General features: G+C 40.3%; 2 protein-coding genes across 6 annotated transcripts in view; one reads left to right on the top strand and one right to left on the bottom strand.

Annotated features, from left to right (window-relative positions):
• Nucleotides 1-12,556, top strand: part of ANO10 (anoctamin 10) — a 126,906-nt gene extending 114,350 nt beyond the window's left edge. For 2 of the 3 annotated variants that reach the window (XM_081970107.1, XM_081970106.1), the window contains one exon: nt 11,960-12,556. In XM_081970107.1, the coding sequence (XP_081826233.1) occupies nt 11,960-11,998 (39 nt within the window). In that variant the 3' untranslated portion in view covers nt 11,999-12,556. The remainder of the gene's footprint in view (nt 1-11,959) is intronic. The other variant, XM_081970108.1, reaches the window with a different exon arrangement.
• Nucleotides 12,557-19,255: 6,699 nt separating this feature from the next.
• SNRK (SNF related kinase) overlaps nt 19,256-22,029 on the bottom strand; it is a 43,360-nt gene continuing 40,586 nt past the window's right edge. For all 3 annotated transcript variants that reach the window (XM_081970103.1, XM_081970105.1, XM_081970104.1), the window contains one exon: nt 19,256-20,259. In XM_081970103.1, coding sequence (XP_081826229.1) covers nt 20,210-20,259 — 50 coding nt within the window. In that variant the 3' untranslated portion in view covers nt 19,256-20,209. The remainder of the gene's footprint in view (nt 20,260-22,029) is intronic.

Here is a 22,029-nt window from a genome sequence, read left to right as displayed (position 1 = left end):
GGGTCCATCTTGCTTTTTTCTCTTACCTTTCCATTTTACCATTAATAGACTCTGGTCTGCCCATGTATTTGGCAAAATCTGTATGACATCTATGTTGTTAATCAGTTGTGGGTTCATCCATGCCATGTCTATTTGCGACCACGAACTATGAGGGTGGGAAAAGAAAGTATATTGTGTTTTCCTTGGATTTAACTGTCTCCATGCATCTCTTAAATTTAATTCTTGCACCATTTCACAGAAGGTACTTGGTAATTGTCATCTTTTCTTTTTCTTTGTTTTCCTGTAATCTCTTTTATTGTCTGCCACTGTGTTGAAATCACCTATTTTACAGATATTTTTCAATATAATTCAATTATTTTCCTATAAAGTTTATTATAGAATTCTTTCTGTTTTGTATTTGGTGCGTAGATTGTCACTAAAAGGATTCATTTTTTATTTGTTGTTATTTTTGTCATTAAAAATCTTCCTTCTTCATCACTGAATATTTTTCTCGGATTTAGCCAGTCTTTTATGTATACCACAATCCCTCTTTTCCTATTTTGTGCTAATGCCAAATGCAGTTTTTCTAATTTAGGGAATTCCAAAATATTACCATTCTTTGATATACACCTCCTGCAGATAATATCTATATTTTGTCTTTTAAGTCTTTGTTAATTTTGGTTTTCATTTGGCAGGTGAATTGATGCCATTGATGTTCAGAGATAGCATCTTTATTTCGTCTTCCATCTTATTTGTATGTGGGTTTTTGTCCTTTCCTCATTCTTGTCTCAGTTTGGGTTTTTGCATGGCTCCTTCTCTCTCCTTCTGTTTCTCTTCATTCCCTTATATCTTGTTCCAAGAGTTTTTCCTCTGATGTCTGGTCCTCCTGACTCTTATTTTCTGCTATTTTCTGAAAATAAAGAAAAAAAAGATAGATCTATTCTCTAAACAAGCTTATTTCATTGCTTGCTCTGAGTTACCCTTGGCTAAAAAACTGGTATGAAAGTTCATCAAGCATATTTATAGACTGCGTGGAGTGCCTCGCTGAATCATTTCTGATCAGGTAGTGCAATTCACAGCAAAGTTCTGGGAAGAGTTTCTACGATCCATTGGATCCTCTCAAGGACTGAGCTCTGCTTTTCATCTCAGCACAAACGGAACTCTGAAACGAACAAATGCAATGGTAGAGCAGTACCTGAGATGCTATATGGATTATCAACAAGACAGTTGGGTGGATTTGCTACCGAACTAGCATTCAACATGGTCGACAGCAGCACCAGGCTAACCCTCTTCAAATCACTAGTAGGATAAATTCAGCCCATGCCTGAATTACCCAGAGAGCTTACATCCTCAGTGACCCTAGCCGAATGGATGGACACATTATAACGGGATACCAAATGAGCCCTCACTCAAGCCAAAAAGAAATACAAATGGCAAGCAGACAAACACTGTCTCTTCAAGCCCCCTTTAAAGTGGGAGACTGGGTCTATCTGTCTACTAAGTACCTTATGCTAAGATTACCTACCAAGAAACAAAGTCCAAAATTCCTAGGATCGTTAGCCATAATGAAAGTAATAAATCCAGTAATTGTACACCTTAACTTTCCCCATTTGTTAGGGAAGGTTCATCTGGTGTTCCATAGCAGCTTGCTGAAACTAGCACCTAGCTTATAGATAAGACCAAGAGATCAACCAGCTCCCAGGCCAATTGTAGTACAAGGGGAAATACATTATGAAATGAAGAAAATATTGGACTCTAGAATGCACAGGGGTCGTTTACAGTATTTAATCCTTTGGAAAGGGTACCTTTTGTCTGAGGCCACTTAGATGAAAAGCTGGGATGTGAAAGCAGATAAATAGATTGGTGAAGCAGTTTCATGAAAAAAATACTGATAAGCCAAAGGGGCCCCCTGGGGGAGAAGAGGTGGTTAGAGAGAGTTTAAACCCTTCTCCCTAACCCCCTGTCACTTGTGTCTTTTCAGGACATTCTCATCACTTGAGGGGAGGCAGCCTGTCAGCCCCAGATCCTTCTTTGGACTGACTTAGGTCAGGCTGCCACAATGGAAATGGGAGAATAGCAAAGGGAGTAGATCATAACATTCTTTCACATGAAATCAAGGTTGTGCTGCTGGCACCTGGAGGGGAGTGAATGAAATTTGGCGGCAGCTGAGACGGGATTGATTGGGCCATATGATGTGAATGTCTCTGGACAGGGCGAGTGGGGTGAATTTTAGTGTGGGTGGGGGAAATGTGGGATTTCAGATTCGGGTTTTCCGCAGATGTGTCAATATGACTTCTCTAATATCTTACTTTGATGGACTTTTGTCTTGTAGTTCTGAATTGCAATACATCTTAAATAGCTTATCTAGTATTAAATACCAGCGATATGTCATCTTATAAAAATTCTCTTTTACATTATGATTTAATTTTCCCATTGTTCAAGCATCACATTATATCCAAAATTTCCTGCCCACTGAATCATACAATGTTTTACATGTTCATTTTCTAACATTCAATAACATTTTATGAATAATATTAAATTATTTTTATATTTATAAAATATAAAATAAATTAGCAATAATATGTTCATCTGCCACATAATGAAAGTTCCAATTCATTTTAACAAAATCAAATCATCACACTTTTTATCCAATTTAAACCTTTCTTTCAATTGCTGATAAGTAAACCAATGATAGCATAACTTTCTGATTCAAGTTTTTCTCTCGGTTTTAGCATTGTGTTACCAGAATTGAAAGATAAAATGTTACCATACATCAACCAATCTGGCTTTGACACCATTTCTTTTCTTTAAAAAGCCTCCTATGGCGATACCCAGAGACAACTTTGTAGAGAGCCTTGTTTTATATTTATTCTAAACTCTTAGAGTGGCTCATCTAACAAAAGGGTTATTAAAATCAACATTAACTTTATTTTTATCATACCATAAGTACCCATGCCATCCAAACCTTAATTCATTTTCCTCTAATTCAAGTAACTTTTTGTTTTGTAAACTCACATATTCTTTTTGATGCAGCATGCATCAAAAGTACAATTTCATATCTAGTAGGCCCAAACTCCTCCCCCTCCCCTCTTTCCATGGCATCTTGCAATAATTTATATCTAATTCTTGGGTTTTTTTCCTTTGCCATATAAACTTAGAAATACAGTAGAACCTTGGGTTACGAATGTTTCTGACCATGACCAAACCGGGTGCCGACCAAAAAAATCAGCTAAATGTTTCACTCTGTTCACAAACACATCCTTGGGTGGCAATCAATCACAGCCACAGCAATTTTCCCTGCTGCAGCGATTTCCCCTTCCATGCTTTTTTTGTGTGTGCATGCATGCATGCATGCGCAGTCAGTCTTGCTTTCAGTCATGACTAAATTGGGTGCTGACTAAAGTCCTAAAATGGATTACAGTTGTGACTGGAGGTTCCACTGTATCCTTCTGGCATTGTTTAAATGGGTTATCAGTTGTAAGCAGTTGTGGGTTGCTGCCGGTTCGGCCTAACTGGTAGTGGAATTCAGGCCTGGGTCACAGAACTGGCAGCAACTCACCTTGCCATGCCCCCAAACTGGTTCCTTTGCTGCTTCTTGGGCGCCGCCATTTTTTATTTTAGTGACTGCGCATGCGCAGTTAACTGCAAATTGTTCTGCGCATGCACAGAACAATGTACATTGAAGAGCGCAAGCGCACGTTGCAAACTGACAGTAACGCCGGCAGCAACCCACTCCTGTTTGTAAGTATTGGTAATGTCTGAAATTTGACAAAAAGCATCTTTGGTAAAATTTTCATCTTAAGTAAAGAGATTCTTCCCAATAATGATAAATGCAATTTATCTCATCTTTGTAAATCTTATTTAATATCCCTCTAAAGGGGAACATAACTATATTCAAACAGTTCTATGTTTGTATTTGTCAGCTTTACCCCTAAGTATTTCATCTTTTTCTCAACCTTAAAACCCAACTTTTTATTCAATATATCACTATCCTGAAAATACATATTCTTAGTCAACATTGTTGTTTTCTGTTTGCTTATTTTGAAACCCACCAAAGCCCAAACTCATTCAGTTTCCTCATCAGGTGTTCCATATTATTTTCTGGATCTTGTAAATCATCTTGCTGAATCATTTCTTTGCTTGCTTTGAAGTGAAACATCAGAGACAGTTAAAATACAGACACCAGCCCCTTGTAACCCCCACTTCATTGTAGAGGAATAGGAGGCAAGGAGTATTTTGAGGGCTGATGGTCCTGACGATATTTTTGGCAAAGTGCTTAAAGACTGTGCTGATCAGTTGGCTAGAGTCTTTACCAGGATCTTCAATCAGTTTTTAACCCAGTCCACTATTCCATCTTATTTGAAGGCTTGCACCATTATTACACTGCCATAGAAGTTCCTTATCAATAACCTCAATGGTTACAGACAAGTGGCATTCACTCCTATCATCATGAAGTGCTTTGAGAAATTGATGTGTCTGAAATTTCTGATCTTCTGCATACATTTGATAAACACTAGTTTGCTTACCGAACAAATAGATCTACAGTGGATGCTAAAGCCATCACTCTTCACACTGCTCTGACTCATTTGGAACAGCAAGGAGGAGGGGCTATGTGAGAATGCTTTTTGCAAATTTTAGTTCTGCATAGACTAATATCTAAACTTATGAACCTTGGGCTTTCTTATTCAATCTTCCTCTAGATTATGGATTTCCTGACTGGCCACTCTCAGAGGGTCAGATTAGGTAATCATATCTCCTCAGCCTTTATTCTTAACATTGGTATACCACAGGGTTGCGTGTTGAGCCCCTTATTCTATAATCTTTATATACATGACTGCATTCCCATTCACACCAATAATACTATTATTAAATTTGCAGATGATACAATAGTGGTGGGACTTATCCAGGAGGGATGAGTCTGCCTATCAAGATGAGATGGACCGGTTGCTTTCCTGGTGTAAAGACAATAACTTGATTTTTAACACCAATAAGACCAAGGAGCTTATAGTGGACTATAGAAGGAATAGATCAGACATCCAGCCCTTGGCTATTAATAGAGACCAAGTTTTAAGTTTCTGGGTGTTATCATAAAAGAGGACCTGACCTGGGGAACTCACATTGCAGCACTGGTCAAAAGGGCCCAGGAGAGATTATACTACCTGAGACTTCTCAGGAAACAACAACTGAATGAAAAACTGCTAGTAACCTTCTACCATTGCACCATAGAGAGTGTTTAACTGACTGCACCTGTGTATGGTTTGCCAATTGCACAGTGGCAGATAGGACAGCGCTCCAGAGGAGTAACATCATTGCCTAGAGCAGCAATGGTGAACCTTTTTTGGCTCGCGTGCCATAAATGGGGGGAGCGCAGGGGGGTAGTGTGCGGGCGTGCCGCACCCATAATGCAATGCGCGACCCCCCAGTGCACATGCGCACACCACAGGTGCGATCCCCCATTTTTTGCATATTTTTTTTTTGCCCTCCCAAGACTCCAGAGGCTTTATAGGAGCCTGGGGAGGGTGAAAACAGCCTCCCCTGCCTCCCCGGAAGCCTTCTGGAGGCTTGAGGGACCTTCAGGACGCTTCCCTGAAGCCTCCAGAGCAGTTAAAACGACCCTCCGAGCAAACCGGAAGTGACTTCTGGTTTGCTCGGAGGGTTGTTTTGAGCGCTCCGAAGGCTTGAGGGAAGCTCATGAAGCCTCCGGAGGGCCTTCGGGCGGGCGGGGGAGGCTCTTATCGCCCTCCCCAGGCTCCTATAAAGTCTCTGGAGCCTGGGGAGGGCGAAAAAATGGCTTTTAAAAAGGGTGAACTCAGCTGGCCAGCGCGCACATGCACGCTGTCCAGCTGGCAGGGCAGCTCCTTGCGTGCTCCGACAAATGGCTCCGCATGCCACCTGTGGTACGCATGCCATAGGTTCGCCATCACTGGCCTAGAGGATCATTGGTTGGCCCCTCCCCTCTTTGGAAGAGGTTTATAGCTCCTGCTGCCTTAAGAAATTTCAAAACATTCTTAAAGATCCAACTCATCCTGGGCACCCTTTTTTTGAACTATTACCATTTGGCTGATGGTACAGGACAATAAAAACAAGGACAAATAGGCTGAAAAAAAGCTTCTATTTCAGAGCAGTAACTATATTAAATTCTATTGTATAGTACAATATAAATTAAATATCAGGGGTTTTCAATTCAGTTGTATAGAATGTGAAGGATGTGTTTTTTATTTTTTTATGTATAATGTACACTGCAGATGGCATTTAATTTAATTGGTTTCTGAATCAATGAATGTGTTGATAATCTCATGGTGGCACCACAACCATTCTCTAGACATATAATTCTAAATAATTTTTTCTTTATAAGTTTGGATTTCAAATGTACTTATTCTATATGTCAGTTTATTTTCAAATAAAGCTGTCAAAAATATACAATGCTTTTTTTAAAAAAAACATTCAATTTATAATATGGCATACAAAGATAGTACAAAAGTAAATAGCAAAATTAGGGAAGAGAAAAGGGAAATGGATAGTGGGGGAAAGCAAAGGTAGAAAGAAGGCATTGATTTCCGAATTCTTTGGTGCAGTAAAATAAGGCATTAACATCTAACCTCAACTTTTTACTTTTATATAATAATATAAACTATAAACTATTTCTATAACAACAAATCTATTTAATTGGTAAAACCAAATCAAAGTTTCATTTTCAAGCACAAAGTCCAGAAGTGGTTTCCAAGTAGAAATAACGGTATTTGTAATTTTTTTCTTTAATTAAAACAGTCAATTTAGCCATCTCTGCTAACTCAATCAGTTTTTGCAGCCTTTCATCGGTTGTAGGAATCAAGGCAACCTTCCATTTCTGTATATAAAGTCTTACTGCCGTAAGCATATATAACATCAGAGTTCCATTCCCCCCCGCCCCACTTTTTTGTCTCTCCACCCATGTCACAAGTCTTTGTGCCTCTGTCCACAAGGCATTTGAGTTCATATCCCCCTGACGAGTGACATGGGCCTTTGTGGCAATGTTGTCAGTCAGGAGCACTATGTGTCGGTTTTGCAAGTCTGCGAGCTGCTTTCAGTTTGAGCCAATTTATATTGTGACACTGGGATGGACTGAAGCAGTCCAATGACCCTGTGTCAGCTTCAATGCCATCAGTGCCCCCCAGTCGAAAAGGCTCGCATGGGTACAGTGACTCTTATTGGCTCTCTGAACTCTGAACCCTTGGATAGTGCTGGGGAGAGCCACCACTGAAGAGACAGACGGACCTACGGTGACACTGGGATGGTGATGGATGAGTTGCTCATCAGACGTCTTTGGTATGGGATTGAGCCCACTGCAGTGTCCTGGCATGAAGACGTGCCCAGGGCACTATCCTAATGCACAAGATCATCGTGCCTAATAGACATGAGAGATCGATGATGGACACTACCCATCTGGAGTAAATATGATGGATCAACTTCTGGAGCTTGGATCGACGGTCTGGGGATAGAAAGACCAACCCTGCGCCCGAGTCTATAATTGCCCCCAGATGCAGGAACCTTGTGTGCATGAGATGACTCTTCGGGAAGTTGACGGAAAACCCTAAATCCTGCAATGTCTGAATCATGAGATGAAGGTCGTGGATTGCTTGTTCATGAGACTACGCCTGCACCAGAGTGTCATCCAAACAGCATTGGAGCCTCACCTGGATGGAATGTAGGTAGGCTACCAACGCCACTAGGATTTTCGTGAACGACCTTGGGGCTGATGCCAACTCGAAGGGAAGCACCCAATATTGGTAATGAGATCCTGCCTGAGCAAATCTGAGGTACCTGTGGTGGGATGGCAGTATTGCTACACCTCTGTGAGATTTATTGATGCTAGGTGATCCCCCCCCCCGTTCTGACACCCTGAAAAATGGACCTCAAGGTGGCCATTTTGAATTGTCTGTAGATGACGTATCTGCTGAGAAGCTTCAGATTGTGGATCGCTCTCCACACTCTGAGTACTTTGGGATGACAAAAAGGTTAGAGTAGAACCCCAACCCCTGTTCCTCCGGCAGAACTGATTTGACTGCCTAAATCTCCAGCAGATGCTGAATCATGAGTTTCATGAGTTTTTTCTTCACCAGATTCCATGAAGGAGGGAATGTCCTGAAGAGTTTCGGGGGGGAGGAGAGAAACTCCAATCTGAGCTCCTCCCACATTGTGGTGAGGACCCATTCATCCATTGTAATATATTCCATTGTGTCGCAAAATGAGACAGGCGGATGCCTATGGGAAGACTCAGGTTCAAGTCACTCGGGTGCGACCCCCCAACACACAAAAAAGCCATTTGGACTGGCGCTGAAATCTGTTCCTATCCGGAAAAGACAGTCTGGTTTGATTACGATCAGTTCTAGAGGGAAAATACCTATGCTGATGGTATTCTGTTTCACTGGAACTGAAAGAGGTCGTCTGTGATACGGAGCCGAATGATTCTCCTGGCGTTTAGGTGCAGGGGGAAGCACTTTTTTCTTATCCTTGTTTTCAACAAGGATGAGATCTAAGGATTCCCAAAAAGAATATATAGGGCAGACGCCAGGTACTATTTGGATTTGTTCTCTGCCTGCCAGTTCTTCAGCCATAAAAGACATATGGAGGCTACTGAGGCTGACAAGACATGGGATGCATACTTGACCGAATTAAGGGTGGTGTCCACTGAGAACTGAGTAGTCACTATGATCTTGTTAATATCCTTCAACATGCAAATGTCCTCAGCAGGGATTCAATCTTGCAGCTGCCTCAACCAGAAAAGAGTGGTTTGATTAAAAAAGGAAGCAGCTGCTGCTGATTTGATGGCCCACGGCGACGCCTGAAAGGCTTTACACAAGGTGAGCTCTGCCCTTTTATCCTTGGCCTTGAGTTTGTCTGCGACATCACCTGAAACTAAAGCTGAGGAAGTCATCAAGGACATAACTGGGCCATCGACTGTTGGGACCGGAAGGGCCTGTGAGAACCCTTGGTCCATGTTGTATAAACAATGGTCATTGCCCCCTGGGTTTGGAAAGACCCTGGGGTGAGATCATTGATTTTTAACCACCTCAAGGAACAAAGGAGGGACAGGAACCTCCTCCTTGTCCATGGGAGCTTTGGAAAACATGGCTTGATGTGGTACTGCTGCCTAGTTTGGTGGTAGCCCTGGCCTTAATTAAAAGTGGTTTGAAGAAAGGAGGAGGAAAGAAACCAGTGAAGGCTGAAGGATCCGGTATCAAGGTTTCCTCATCTTCTGACAAGTCTAAGTCTCAATGAAACTCTTCACATGTCATTGACCCCTCGCTGGCCAGCAAAAGGGGACCCTGACCTGTGATCTCTGCCTGCCTGATTTTCTGCTGGTTGACCCGTCCTAGAATCTGCACGGGGCTGTTTGGTCCTCTGAACCTGACTCTCCTGTTGCCTCAAACCTGAGACTATGCCCTGGGAGATTGCTGAGGCAATTATTGTTTGCAAACTCTCTGGGAGGTGCTCTAGTGCCTCCAGGTCATCATAAGGATCCTCTGCCACAGGTGGTTCCAATACCTGGGTGCCAGGGTAGGCCTGAGGAGAAGGAAGTCTCAGGATGTACCTTCTAATGGATCCCCCATGACAACCCTAATAGCCCGAGATGATACAGAAGGGGAGGGAGAGATGTCATGCTAGGCCTCCTGTGGACCCTAGCTGCAGAGAGCTGGGGAGGAATCAGAACCAGAGGCCCTGACTGGTGATCTAGACCTGCGGGAGGTTGGTCTATCATCTTGGGTCTCCCTGAGCCACCCTCTTTTTTAGGGCCCACTACCTTCGTTGTTCATCATGGAGGGCAGCCCTAGAAGGGAACTGGGCAGTGGTAACCCTGGTGGCCTTGGCCCTGGAGGTCGGATGGGCAGGCCCATCTTCCACCCCCAGGGCACCCGTGGGGTCCAATTCTCCCACCTGAGCTTCAGTCCTGGTGGCTGCCATCTTGTGGACCTAGCTCCAATACTCACTGTGCCCCTGTGGACGATGAGGCCGATAAAGCACCCGGCAGGAGCAGCAGCTATAGAGGCAGCAGTGAGCGGCTTTGGCAATGTCTTTTAGCCTCTGTGCCCTCCAGGACAAAAGTGATTATATTCGCAGTGATAGCCTCATGGCGCTGATCCAAAATGACTGCCCATCTTTTTTTCATTCTGGTTGTAAAATGGCCGCCTGACTCACGTTGCGTCTCCAGACAGCTCGCCTGCTTGCTAGTGTGCTATCCGGCGTTTCTTGATGTATGGACCATGACCGGGCGAGCTGCCACAGTTGTCTTTCTTCCTTCAGCTGCCTTAAAGCCACAACATAAAACTCCGGGCTCCACATGGCTGGGGAAGTCAGAAACTAGCTGCTGGACCGGTGATCTGGCACCCCTTGAGGTGACGATGTTAGATGGCTCCTGCTATTGCCTGCAGCCTTCAGTCAATTTGGAATTTGGAATAGTTAATTATGCGAATTAAACCTTAAACTAAACTTTTCCTTATCTTAATACAGGAGTCAAAAAAACAGCCTATATGGACCAAAGACTGAGAGGAAACTGGGGCAGGAGGAGTAGAGGCGTGACTGCAACATATTTCCACTCAGTCTTTGGACCAATCAGCGCTGATGATATCCCACCGGTGGCTCCTGCCACAGGATGCCATCGAGAATAGGGAGATAATGCAAGTAACAAGGTCTATATTCTATTTTGCCCCTATTTTGTCCCATTGCTCTATTTTATTTGAAAGGTGACAAAATGGGTGGACTTGTTTGCTTGTTTTAAGCATTAGGGATTTATAGAATATTGTTTTAATAAGTTGTGCCATCTCATAAAATAATCTGCAACTATGCTGATTTTTGGCAATTACTAATAGAAGGAGTTCCATTTGCTGCAAATTGGGTTGGGAGAATATACATGTGAACCTGAGCTTTCCTGATGCCTATCCAGCACCTTAACCGCTAACACACTGATTCTATTTGCTATTTCTTTTTTTCCAGTGTCTATAATTTGCATTGGGGAGGAAGGATTCAGTTCAGTTTTTTTCAACAGTAGAAGTAGAGTAGGTAGCTCACAAATAGTTTCAATTAGTTCTTTGCTTCATTCAGCACAGAATGAAGAGATTCTTTCTTCTAGTGCATATAGTAGGATGAAAAAGCAGATCCAGATTTGAACTGCAGCAGAAAGCAAAGTGTTGGGCTATTTTTTCACATGTGCCATCCCAATATCCTGATCTGAATTGGAGTTCTTCATTAGCTACTTTTTACTGGTAATAGTTGTAATGACAGATGTTAATTGATTAGTCAGAAAACTAATTATTACACCATCTTAAAATAGATTGAAATAAGTTCATCTCCTTTGCAAGCCATCTCAATATATCCTAAAAATGATCTCTTAATCAGGGAGCCTTAATTATGAACTTGGTAATGCTAATTTACATTTACTTCCCAAAGGAGATCAGACAATCTAATATTTGTCCCACTGAACTATTCTAATTAGTAAATGTAGATACTAGGTTTTCACTGAGGCATATTGTATAATGGCAAATAGAGAGAATACACAATATTTTCAATAAATGTGAACTTTCCTTTTTTAAAAAAATATTAAATGTTTTTTAAAGAACAAAGTGAAAATAATCTTTAAAAAAGGAAGAGCAAGAAATCAAAGAGAAAGCTAAAAATGCAAAAAAAAAAAACCCCCCCCAAAAAATAGAAAAAATTACAAAGATGTGGCTTCCATTCTTTTTTACATTTATAAGTTACAATTAAAATTTTACCTCTTTATTCAGGGTAACTTCATTTCTATTTTCTTTATATACTTATCCTATCTAATTACCAAAATCATGAATCATATTGGTGCAGAATGGGGAAAGATGCCTTTGTTTTCATTGACCCCAAAGTATAATTTGTCTCAATATTGATGAAACAACTATTTTTTCTTCATTCTATCTATAAATGGATGATATTTGTATAATTTTTCTAATGCTTATGTCTTATGATTTCCTTTCAGCAAATCAAATTGGCTGCAGAGTCTCTGAAAGAACACTAGGATGAAAACTGAACAGTTGCAGAAGTATATTCTATGCCCTATACAATATTAAGAACAAGAAATACATTGTACTTTCATATGATATCAAACTGTAATATCAAGGATTTTTTCTTTATTCACCATAAAAATCCCAGTGTAATTGTTTTGCACATTACAATATACTCCATAGAAACTGATTAAATCCATTCTTAAATCTTGTTAGACCTCATAGCCATTACTCTGGTTTGAAATGTTTAAAAGATTCTTATGCTAATTTAATAAACATAACCATAAATAAGAGCTGCATCTTTGGAATGTAACAGCAATATTTAAATTCATATTACTGGACATCTTCATGTTATGAATATTTTGTCACTTTTTGTAGAAGGCTTACTACACACTCTGTATTGAAGAAGGAATTAATTTTGTTTTCTGTAAAATGTAATACATAAATTTCAAGTTAGGATACATATACAGTAAGAATGCTGTGTCAAAATATGTACTATAAAATGTGCATGCTGTTTTAACTTTAATGATTATTCTCCATTAAAATGATTAATTTCAAAGAACTGGAAAATATTTGATTTGGCAGAAAGCTCAGTTAACCTGATTCATTCCCAAGACACACCCTGCTTATATAATGTGTTTACTCAGATTTTATTTTCCTGGTTCGTTAAAAATAGGCTGTGGTAAAGAATAATTTACTCTATCAGCAGCATTATATTAAATGGTTTATTGTAATTCCCATTTTCCCCTTCTGTGTATTGGAGCATTTGTCTGTACCAAATGCTTTTTTTATTTTAGTGTAACTTTTAAACAATGGTAGTCTTTATGGCCAACATTTCTATCCATTGCACTATGATATGGCAAATAATGAAACAGAACTTCCTTTTTGATAAAACATTTTGCAAACAAATTGTAGCTCATTAGTTAAAGTTTCTTACCATCTCTGTTGTAAATGGAAGGATGCAGTCCACTTGCCTCCCTGTACTTGCACACATATACTCTATGCCCCTTTCATCAAACTCTGCACTGAACACACACCTTGCCACTCTTTTTCCAGCCTTCCTAAATTCACATTACATGGCACTAATCCACCCCAATTCTGGACTTCCTCCAATTTCATATAGCACCTTTGTACTCTTTACCTGGGATTTCTCCTCTTTTTACCTAACAACCTACATGTCTGGAGTTATAACAACTAGGACTGTTTAGATCATTGCTGCTAAACAAAACAGACATGTGATAATGCACTTTATGACCTTATCTCTTAGCGATGGCAAATCTGATTCAAATTGTTATCATAAGGACTAACTCTATTAATAATGATTGAAGTCCAATATAAATACCAATTTCTCCTACTCAACTCCAGCATTAGCCACTATTTTCTGCTGCTGCCTCTTTTGCTGCTGCTGGCCATGGCTGCCGAGGCTGGGGGGGACATGGCGCCGACCGGGGGGGGGCTCTCGGATGGGCGACCATCAGGTGCGGTGGCAGTGGTGCATTATCCTGCCAAGGCGAGCCAACAAGCGCCACTGGAATTGCTGCGTCAGGGCGGGCAGCCCGGTGACCAAAAGGCAGCAGCCTTCGGCACCTCCATCAATCCGGGGGCTCTCCGGCTGTTGCGTCAAGAGCTGCCTGCACCGCAAGGAGAAGCGGCACGGCGTTTGCCCCGTGGACTGGGCGGCTTCGCTGGGTCACGTGACATCATGCTTTGTGACCACATTACTGAGTGATAAAAATTCCAGTCCCACATTGTTGTAATGAAGGAGTACCTATATTTGATAACCCATTGGGATTTTCAAAGTCATTGAGAATATTTTCGCTTTTAATCTAATTAAACTTCCTATCTGTCAGTTTAAATTAGTGCCTTCCATAGTTAAATCATTTGGAGCAAACTAAAATCACTACTTTATAAACAACAGGAAGGTATTTTTTTTCTCTTATTTGTTATGGTAGAGCCATCTTAACAATCTATTTATATTTGCAAGTCTGGAGTTTGTAGGAGGAGTAAGATTTGAAAAAAGTGGCTAAAATATTTTTCACTTCATTTTTTTAGAGTTTTGGATAATGCAATTTCCTATTCTGTTTAGCTATTCATTATTAGAATGTACTTTTCCCAATAGCAAGCAATTTCTGTGTAAGCATTTCTGTGATAGCATAGTTACTATCACTAGTTATATGCAGAATTGTCTCCCAGAGTTCAGCAGTAGTAGGTTACTGAAACCACCTGTATAGAGAGGAACAAATTGCCACAAATTTTTAAACAATCAGCAAGCATTGTTGAACATACAGGCAATAAATCCTTGAGTTTACAAATTAATGATGGAAGAAAACTGTTAGATGTGAATGAAACTTTATGCATGGGGATTTTAATCATTTTACTCATTTAAAATAGCAAATTGCATATAATACATTCACAGAAGCATACAGTATATAGACAACTTTTGCAATTGAGTGTGGACTCATTAAAATGAAGTATATCAAACATTTATATTTTAATATTACCGGTATTAAGTGCCATTTATATATTTTAATTTAATCCAAAATGAATTTGAAAAGATAATTGTAGTGAGGTTGCTTTTGAACTAACTTATTATACAAAGTATTATAAGTGATACTGATATATAACACTTTTAATTAAGCGGGTACCATGAATAAACATAACTTTGAGTTTCAAATAATACTAATTTCGTTGTTGTGTTGGATGACATGTGAAAAAAAATTCAGCTGCTCAGGCATGAAAATCTGCCGCTCAAACACTATAGTTTTCCGCCCACACTGAAAAAAATTAGAGGGAACTTTGGAAATGGTTAGCATCACATTTCTGGATGTGCAACTAATAAGTAGGCTGGCTTGGTCACTCAACAACGAGATACTGGCGAAGTTGGCACAGCAGCGCCTCGTGCATTGCATGAGAAAAGTAGATCTTTTTCCCCAATCCTAACCACTTTCTATAGAGGGACAATCGAGAACATCCTGTCATATTGCATTACAGTCTGGTTTGGAAGCATTACTGCTTCAGACAAGAAGGTGGTGCAGAGAGTGGTGAGGATGGCAGAAAATATTATTGGCAGTTCACTCCCTTCTATCCAGGATATAGTATATAAGCGTTGCTTGAGCAGTATTGTCTGGGATGCTACACATCCTCTTCATGACCTGTTTTCCTTGTAACCTTCTGGGAGGAGATTTTGTAGTATCAGAAGCAGAACATCCAGATTCAGCCACAGTTTTGTTCCATTATAAGCCTTGTGAACTATCAAGCTTCCTCTTTCTGCTATGTATTCAAGATGGGCAGTGATTAATATTTATATGTATTTATATGTTAGAGTATAAACATGTACATATGTATGCATATAGCATGTCTATATGTGTGTTATGTATGTGTACACTTTTGAGACCAGGCAACAGTTTCATTTTTTATGTGTGTCCACAGAAAAAATGACAATAAAGGTAAATCTTATTGTCAGCATACTTATTTTCTATTTTCTACTTTAGCCCTCAAACACTTACAAAAGAAACATATTAAGAGAGAAAAAATGGTACCAGTAAGCTTTAAAGAACTTCACAGTATTATACATGCATACTTTAAAGATTAAATAGAAATTGAATGTAGAGTACATCCTGATGTACAAAAATGTACAAAAAATGAGCTCAAAAAAGGAAACCTACCAGATAATTGATACAATTATGCCGAGCATATTATAGATTCTAAATCACATTTTGGATTTAATAAATCTGGTTCAATAGGCCAAACTTCCTAGCACGCAGGAAATTTAATTGCATATCATTAGAAATAGTTTTCTGATATTCCTAACAGTAGACATCATTTTGTATATAATTCTGTTAGTCGGAATTGGGAAAAATATTCTTATATAAAAATACTTCTCCCCACCCCTTTCAATCATGTCAAGTTTTTGCAGGCTGCCTGGATAGGTCCCTACAGCTTTTATTACTAAGGATATTCAGAAATGACCTGCCATTGCTTCCTTAGGGTGGAGAGAAAGTTACTAGCCTAAGGTCACCCAGCTGGCTTGTGTATAAAGGAAACTAGAACCAGTGGTGGGATTCAGCTGGTTTACACTAGTATAGCCAAACTGGTAGTTAACGTTGTGTGCAGTTCAATGAACCAGTTGAATCATTATGCCCGGCCCAGTCTTGCAGCTCACTCCTCCCCTTCCAGCCCCTCCTTACCTCGCCCAACCTCTCCTGAGGCATTTCAACGATCCTCTAACTGGTCCCCCAGCCCCCTGCAAGCAAACGACGTCAGTGCAGGCAAAATCCTAAGGTAACTCTAACAAGGCACTCGGAGACAGGAGTTGGAGCTACTAAACAGGCAGCCAAGTTAACTGTCAGGCCTGCAATCATATTCCTTTTAGGATCTTTGGCCTGCCACACTCACTCTCTTTCTTTACTATGCTGTTTCATTAATGAGGAATTGGGAGGGGAAATAGTAAGGAGTAGAATTGTAGAATGTGTTGTTGTTAAAATAAAACATTCCTTTCTAGAAGCCCACGGTCATATTTTGTCTCTGCACCTCTGCACCTGAACTAGATGGATGGAAATGCCAGCATGGCAGAGGAAGATTGGACCATGTGATGGACTTGTGGGTGTGGGGACAAGATCATGAACTTTCAACTGGGTGGGAAACCCAGGAAGTTTTCAGATTCAGGTTTTCCACAGATGTACCAACATGTCTCTCTTAATAAATTGGAACACTGAGGAATGCTCTGCCTTGAACTCTGATTTAATTTTGGATGATATTTGGAACGCTGACATTAACTGCCTGAAGGACCCTATCCATCATGGGGAGTCCCATCGCCTCAGCAGGCGGGCAGGCAAGCGAGGCCTCGCCTGGGCTCCTCAGCAGACAACAGGTTTTGCAGGGGTCCAATCTAGTGGCCAGAGCTGTCTATGCTCTAAGGAGGCTAGGGGATCATTGGGGCTCCTGCAAAGAGGGCTCACTCTCAGTCTCTTAGCGGTGCCATGATCCATGAGCTACGGCTCGCACTGCGTGGCTATCCGGGCAGCCTCTTCGCAGGCAGCAGCCTGCAAGTAGGTGGGGAAGGTGGGGGTGGCCTTCCCTCCCTTCATGTGCCCAACCAAGCAAGCTTCCTTCTTCTCTCCCGGTGTTCCCAATCTTGCTACTGTTCCTGCACGTGAGCGAGGCCGCCCTCTTGGCCTGTGTCAGCTGCCTGAGCATGATATATGTCCACCTGCATGAGTTCATCGAGCAGTTTGCCAAGCACACCTTCCACCACTGCTGCCACCCACCATCCTGCCATAGGTGCACCTTCCTGGCCTCCATGGTGGACTGTGGCATCAGGTGAGCCCAGAGACACACACACACAGAGGGATGAATGGCAACTGGGTGTGTGGTTGACAGTTGGCTTCCAGTGCCGGAGGGCGGGGAAGAGAAGTGGATGGGCTTCCTCTGCTTTTCATTGGGGTGCATGGAGCGAGATGGGGCTCCCTTTGATATTAATATAAAGCATATTAAGGAAGTTAGTGGTAATTAACCATTAAAACTTAAACCAAAGACCTGCCCGAAAATAAATGCTTTATTTTAAGTGGAATAAAATCATCATCCCAGATAAAGGGATGTCTCCAAGAAAGTTTATTTGTTGCTGAAAACTGTCTGCATATTTCATTACCAAAAATCCTATGAAATAGAGAGCTGGTTGTGGGTGGTGAATTTGGGCAAGGAAGTTTAGCAATAAACAGCAGGAATGAGTCAATTTTAAATACATAGTTACAGCACAATAAGTGATACAGGCATCAGTGTTGAATTTATTTCCTGTACAAATAACAAAGTTGGTGAAGTTCTTAAAAATTCTTTAAAAAAATATTTTTAAAAAACTGCTCTAGTGGACACTTTCTAGTGTAAGCTCACTTGTACCCTTCGGAAATGTTCAATCTCTGAATATGAATGCTATTCACAATAAAAGCAACAAACAAAGAGTTGATATGTGGAACCTTACTTTGCCAATCTTTCTTTTCACATCCTGAAATACTGCATGTATTATCCTCATATGAACGATTTCTTTAATCCCAACTTTATTACTTTATAGATTACTGGTGCAGTCACCCAACCAACTTTCAGGGTTTGGAAGGAGTGGAATTTAGTCTTCTGGTTTCTAGCCTTGTTAACTATATACAATCAACATTTCATATGATACATGCATACATAACTAGAATGTAAGTATCTCTTCAGCTGTCTATTAATTTATCCTCTTGAAACGGTTCCTTTGTTTTAAGGCGTTTCAAAGGGTCAAAAACAAGAACAAATGTCACTGGCTGCTTTGGAAACTAAAGTAAGTCTGAATTAAGAGACATACCAGTTTCTGCAGTATTGACGTAGTAGATCAGGGCTGTCAAACTTGCTGTCAGGTCCCAGATATTTCTATAGGGACGCTGGCATTTTGATGGGGAGGAGGGGGAGGGGATGAACGGAAGGGTCCAATGGTGGGTTCTTATCGGTTCCGCTGAACTGATAGTGGTTTGGCGGCCTCGGTCGCTGGAACTGGCAGCAACCCAGGCCTGCCACGCTCCCAAATTTGTTATCCTACGGTGTCGCCATCTTGATTTTCGGTTCTGTGCATGCATGGAACAAATTTCATTGCATACATGTATTCCCCCCCCCCTTTTTTAACAGTTTGCGCATGCGCACCTATTTATGTGCAAATATGCACGAGTGGAGAATACCCATGTCTGGCGTGTGCGCAAATTTTTTGTGTGCACCGAACCAGCAGTAATGCTGGCAGCAACTCACCCCTAGAGTGGTCTGTATATGAAGTTTCTGTTTCCAGTTTCTATTCCCTGCATTACTGTGCTAATCTCTATAAAGTCTCTGTTTCTGTTTCCCTGCAATGATGTAGTGTGGGAGACATTTGGTTAGCATTGCTTTAAATAAATGGTTTTAAGTGAGCTTTACTCCTTGCCTAGATCTCATTATCACAAACCTTTCAATAAAAGCTTCTTTTGGAACCACTGCAGTTTCAAGAATCCAGCTTTGAGAAGATTGGAGAAGCAAGACCTTATACTTTTGTCATCATGGCGGCATGTGACATATCACGACTTTTCCCCTTCACTAAGCCAGGCATGGGCATAGCCAGTGTGTGAAACATCCGGTATGCGGGATGTCAGTTAGTATGACAGCCCTTTAATAGTTACAGACAAACCATAGCTTACCTACTTCAACAGGGCCAATATGTCAGCTTTTCAGTGCTGAAACAGAAGCCACACTAGTGAGTATATAAAGTTGACATGAAAGACTTTTTTGCACTGATCAAGAGATCATTTTTATTAACTGGATTTTTGTCACACACCATGAATAGTTACATAGTGAAGAAAGCCAAACATTGCTGGAAGCAATTGACAAAGATAAACGGATATTTCTGTACCCTTTCTTAAAACGCTTAATTTTTCTGCATTCAGTTCTGCTTAATTTAACTGCTACTTGCAAAATTAATTCTCTGTCAAGATTGTCACATCTTAAATACAGATAAATTGCTAGAGGTACATTATATATTCATACAGAAAAATACAAGACTAGTTGTTTTTCACAATATTTATATGCTACAGTAACGATAAGCAATTTGTAAAGACAAATTTAAGGGGTACAGAAAACTGTTACTTGTTCTATATAGTTTGGTCCAATATATTTTAATGTAGTGGTTATTCTCTCCCTCCTTTAACAGAACATAATACAACATACAATACATGCACAGTCATTCACTTGTGAACAGATGAATAAAAGACAACATTCAGGCTAACATCTGTACACCCAAGTAGTTCACCCAACCATACATAACTAAAGGCTATTTTACAGCTATGTGGCATAATGGTCAACACCTCTGAACTAAAGTGAGCACCATATATATATTTACACATATACACATATACAATTGTATATAAAAATGGAAGAAAAAAAACTCCTGCGGTTGGTCAAAAAGGTGCCATTCCTAGGCTGTACATAATGTGTGATATTTACAGCAACTTAAAAATAAAAGCTGCAACAAAGTTTATTGCCAATGCCCTTTATAAATTTCCCCTACTTTTTATATAGATGCCCTATTTACTGATATTTATGAACTGTCCTTATTTCTGGCCCTTTATAAGATCCCTGCCCAAGAAAATTTCAAATAAATATTTTCCATGGCTTCACTTATATATCAGTTCTTTCAGTTTTGTCCATGTATAATACACACAGAATCTTGCAGAGTACTTATGTCAGGCTGGTAAAGCATTCAAGCAGTTTAAAACAAGATTGCAACAAGAGTCTGAAAAACAAAAGTGAAATATTTCATTTATACCTTGCTACACTTGGGAAATAAAAATTATAAACCCTGAATTAAGCTAGATAATATACACTGCATGATTCAGAATTATAGATGAATCCATATTTACTTGGAAAGAAGCCATGAACTCAAATGGCTTTCTAATAAAATTGTTTTAGATTGTACCTTTAGACAGGTTTACCATACCAAAAAAGGAAGCATAAAATTATAATCCAATGTAACAATTCTTTGGTGCTCTATAATCCATAATGTAAATGAAATGCATTTTACTTGACCATTTTGCTAGCATCACAATACTGAGCTACAGAGAGTATTCGGACACCTTCATTTTTGTCAATTTTGTTATGCTTCAGCCTGAATGTACAGTTGTTGAAATTCATTTTTTTCTCATTAATCTATACAATATTCCATAATGACAAAGTGAAAACAGAATTTGAGAAATACCTGTAAAAATTTTTTTTAAAAAACTGAAATATTATGTTAGTTGAAGTATTCAGACCCTTTGCAACAAACTTGAAATTTAGCTTAGATGCCTCCCAGTTCTCTGGATCATTGCTGACATGTTTGTATACTTTCATTGGAGTCTACTTGTGGTAAATTAAATTGGTTGGACATGATTTGGAAAGGAATACACCTCTCTATGGAAGGCCTCACAGCTGACAATATATGCTGTGGCAAAGCAAAGCCATGAGGTCAAAGGAACTGCCTGCAGAATTCAGAGACAGGATTATTACAAGGCACAGATCTAGGGATAGCTACAATAAAATTTCTGCTGCACTGAAGGTTCTTAAGAGCATGATGGCCTCCATAATTCTCAAATATAAGACATATTGCACAACCAAGACTCTTCCAAGAGCTGGTTGCCCAGTCAAACTAAGCAAGCAGGGGAGAAGAGCCTTAGTAACAGAGGTGAGCAAGAACCCAAAGGTCACTCTGATTGAGTTCTAGAGATCCTGTGTGGAGATGGGAGAGTTCTGGAAGGACAACCATTACTGCAGCCCTCTACCGATCTGCCCTTTATGGCAGAGTGGCTAGACAGAAGCCTCTCCTTAGTGCAAAACATATGAAAGCCCACTTGAAGTTTGCAAAAAAGCACCTGAAGGACTTTCAGACTGTGAGGGACAAAACTCTCTGCTCTGACGAAACCAAGATTGAATTGTTTGGCCTTAATTTTATACGTTATCTGGAGGAAATCAGGCACCTGATATCACCCCAAAAAGTAAATTATGGTAGTGGCAGCGTCATGTGAGGGCATTTTTTAGCAGCAGAGATAGGGAGACTGGTTTAGGTTGAGGGAAAGCTGAATGGAGCAAAGAACTCAATGAAAACCTGTACAATAGCACTCAGGATCTCAGACTAAGCTCTTCAACATGATAATGATCCTAACCACACAGCCAAGAAAATACAGGAATGTCTTAGGGACATCTCTGTGAATATCCTAGCCAGAGTCCTCACTTGAACCTTATTGAACATCTCTGGAGGGACGTGAAAATGGCTGTCCACCAATAGTCACCATCCAGCTGACTGAGCTTGAGAGGATTTGCAGAGAAGAATGGCAGAAAATTCCCCAATCCAGGTGTGCAAGCTTGATGCTTCATAGTCCAAAAGACTTGAGACTTTAATTGATGCCAAAGGTGATTCAATAAAGTACTGAATGAAGGGACTGAATACTTATGCCAATGGATATTTAGTTTTTTTTAAATAAATTTACAAACATTTCTAAACTTCTGTTTTTACATTATGGAATACTGT

The sequence above is a fragment of the Natrix helvetica genome (genome assembly GCF_964273705.1).
Source record: "Natrix helvetica genome assembly, chromosome: Z".
In the NCBI taxonomy this organism is placed as follows: Eukaryota; Metazoa; Chordata; class Lepidosauria; order Squamata; family Natricidae; genus Natrix; species Natrix helvetica.
Note: the sequence above shows the minus strand (reverse complement) of the source record. Positions and strands in the feature narration are given on the sequence as shown.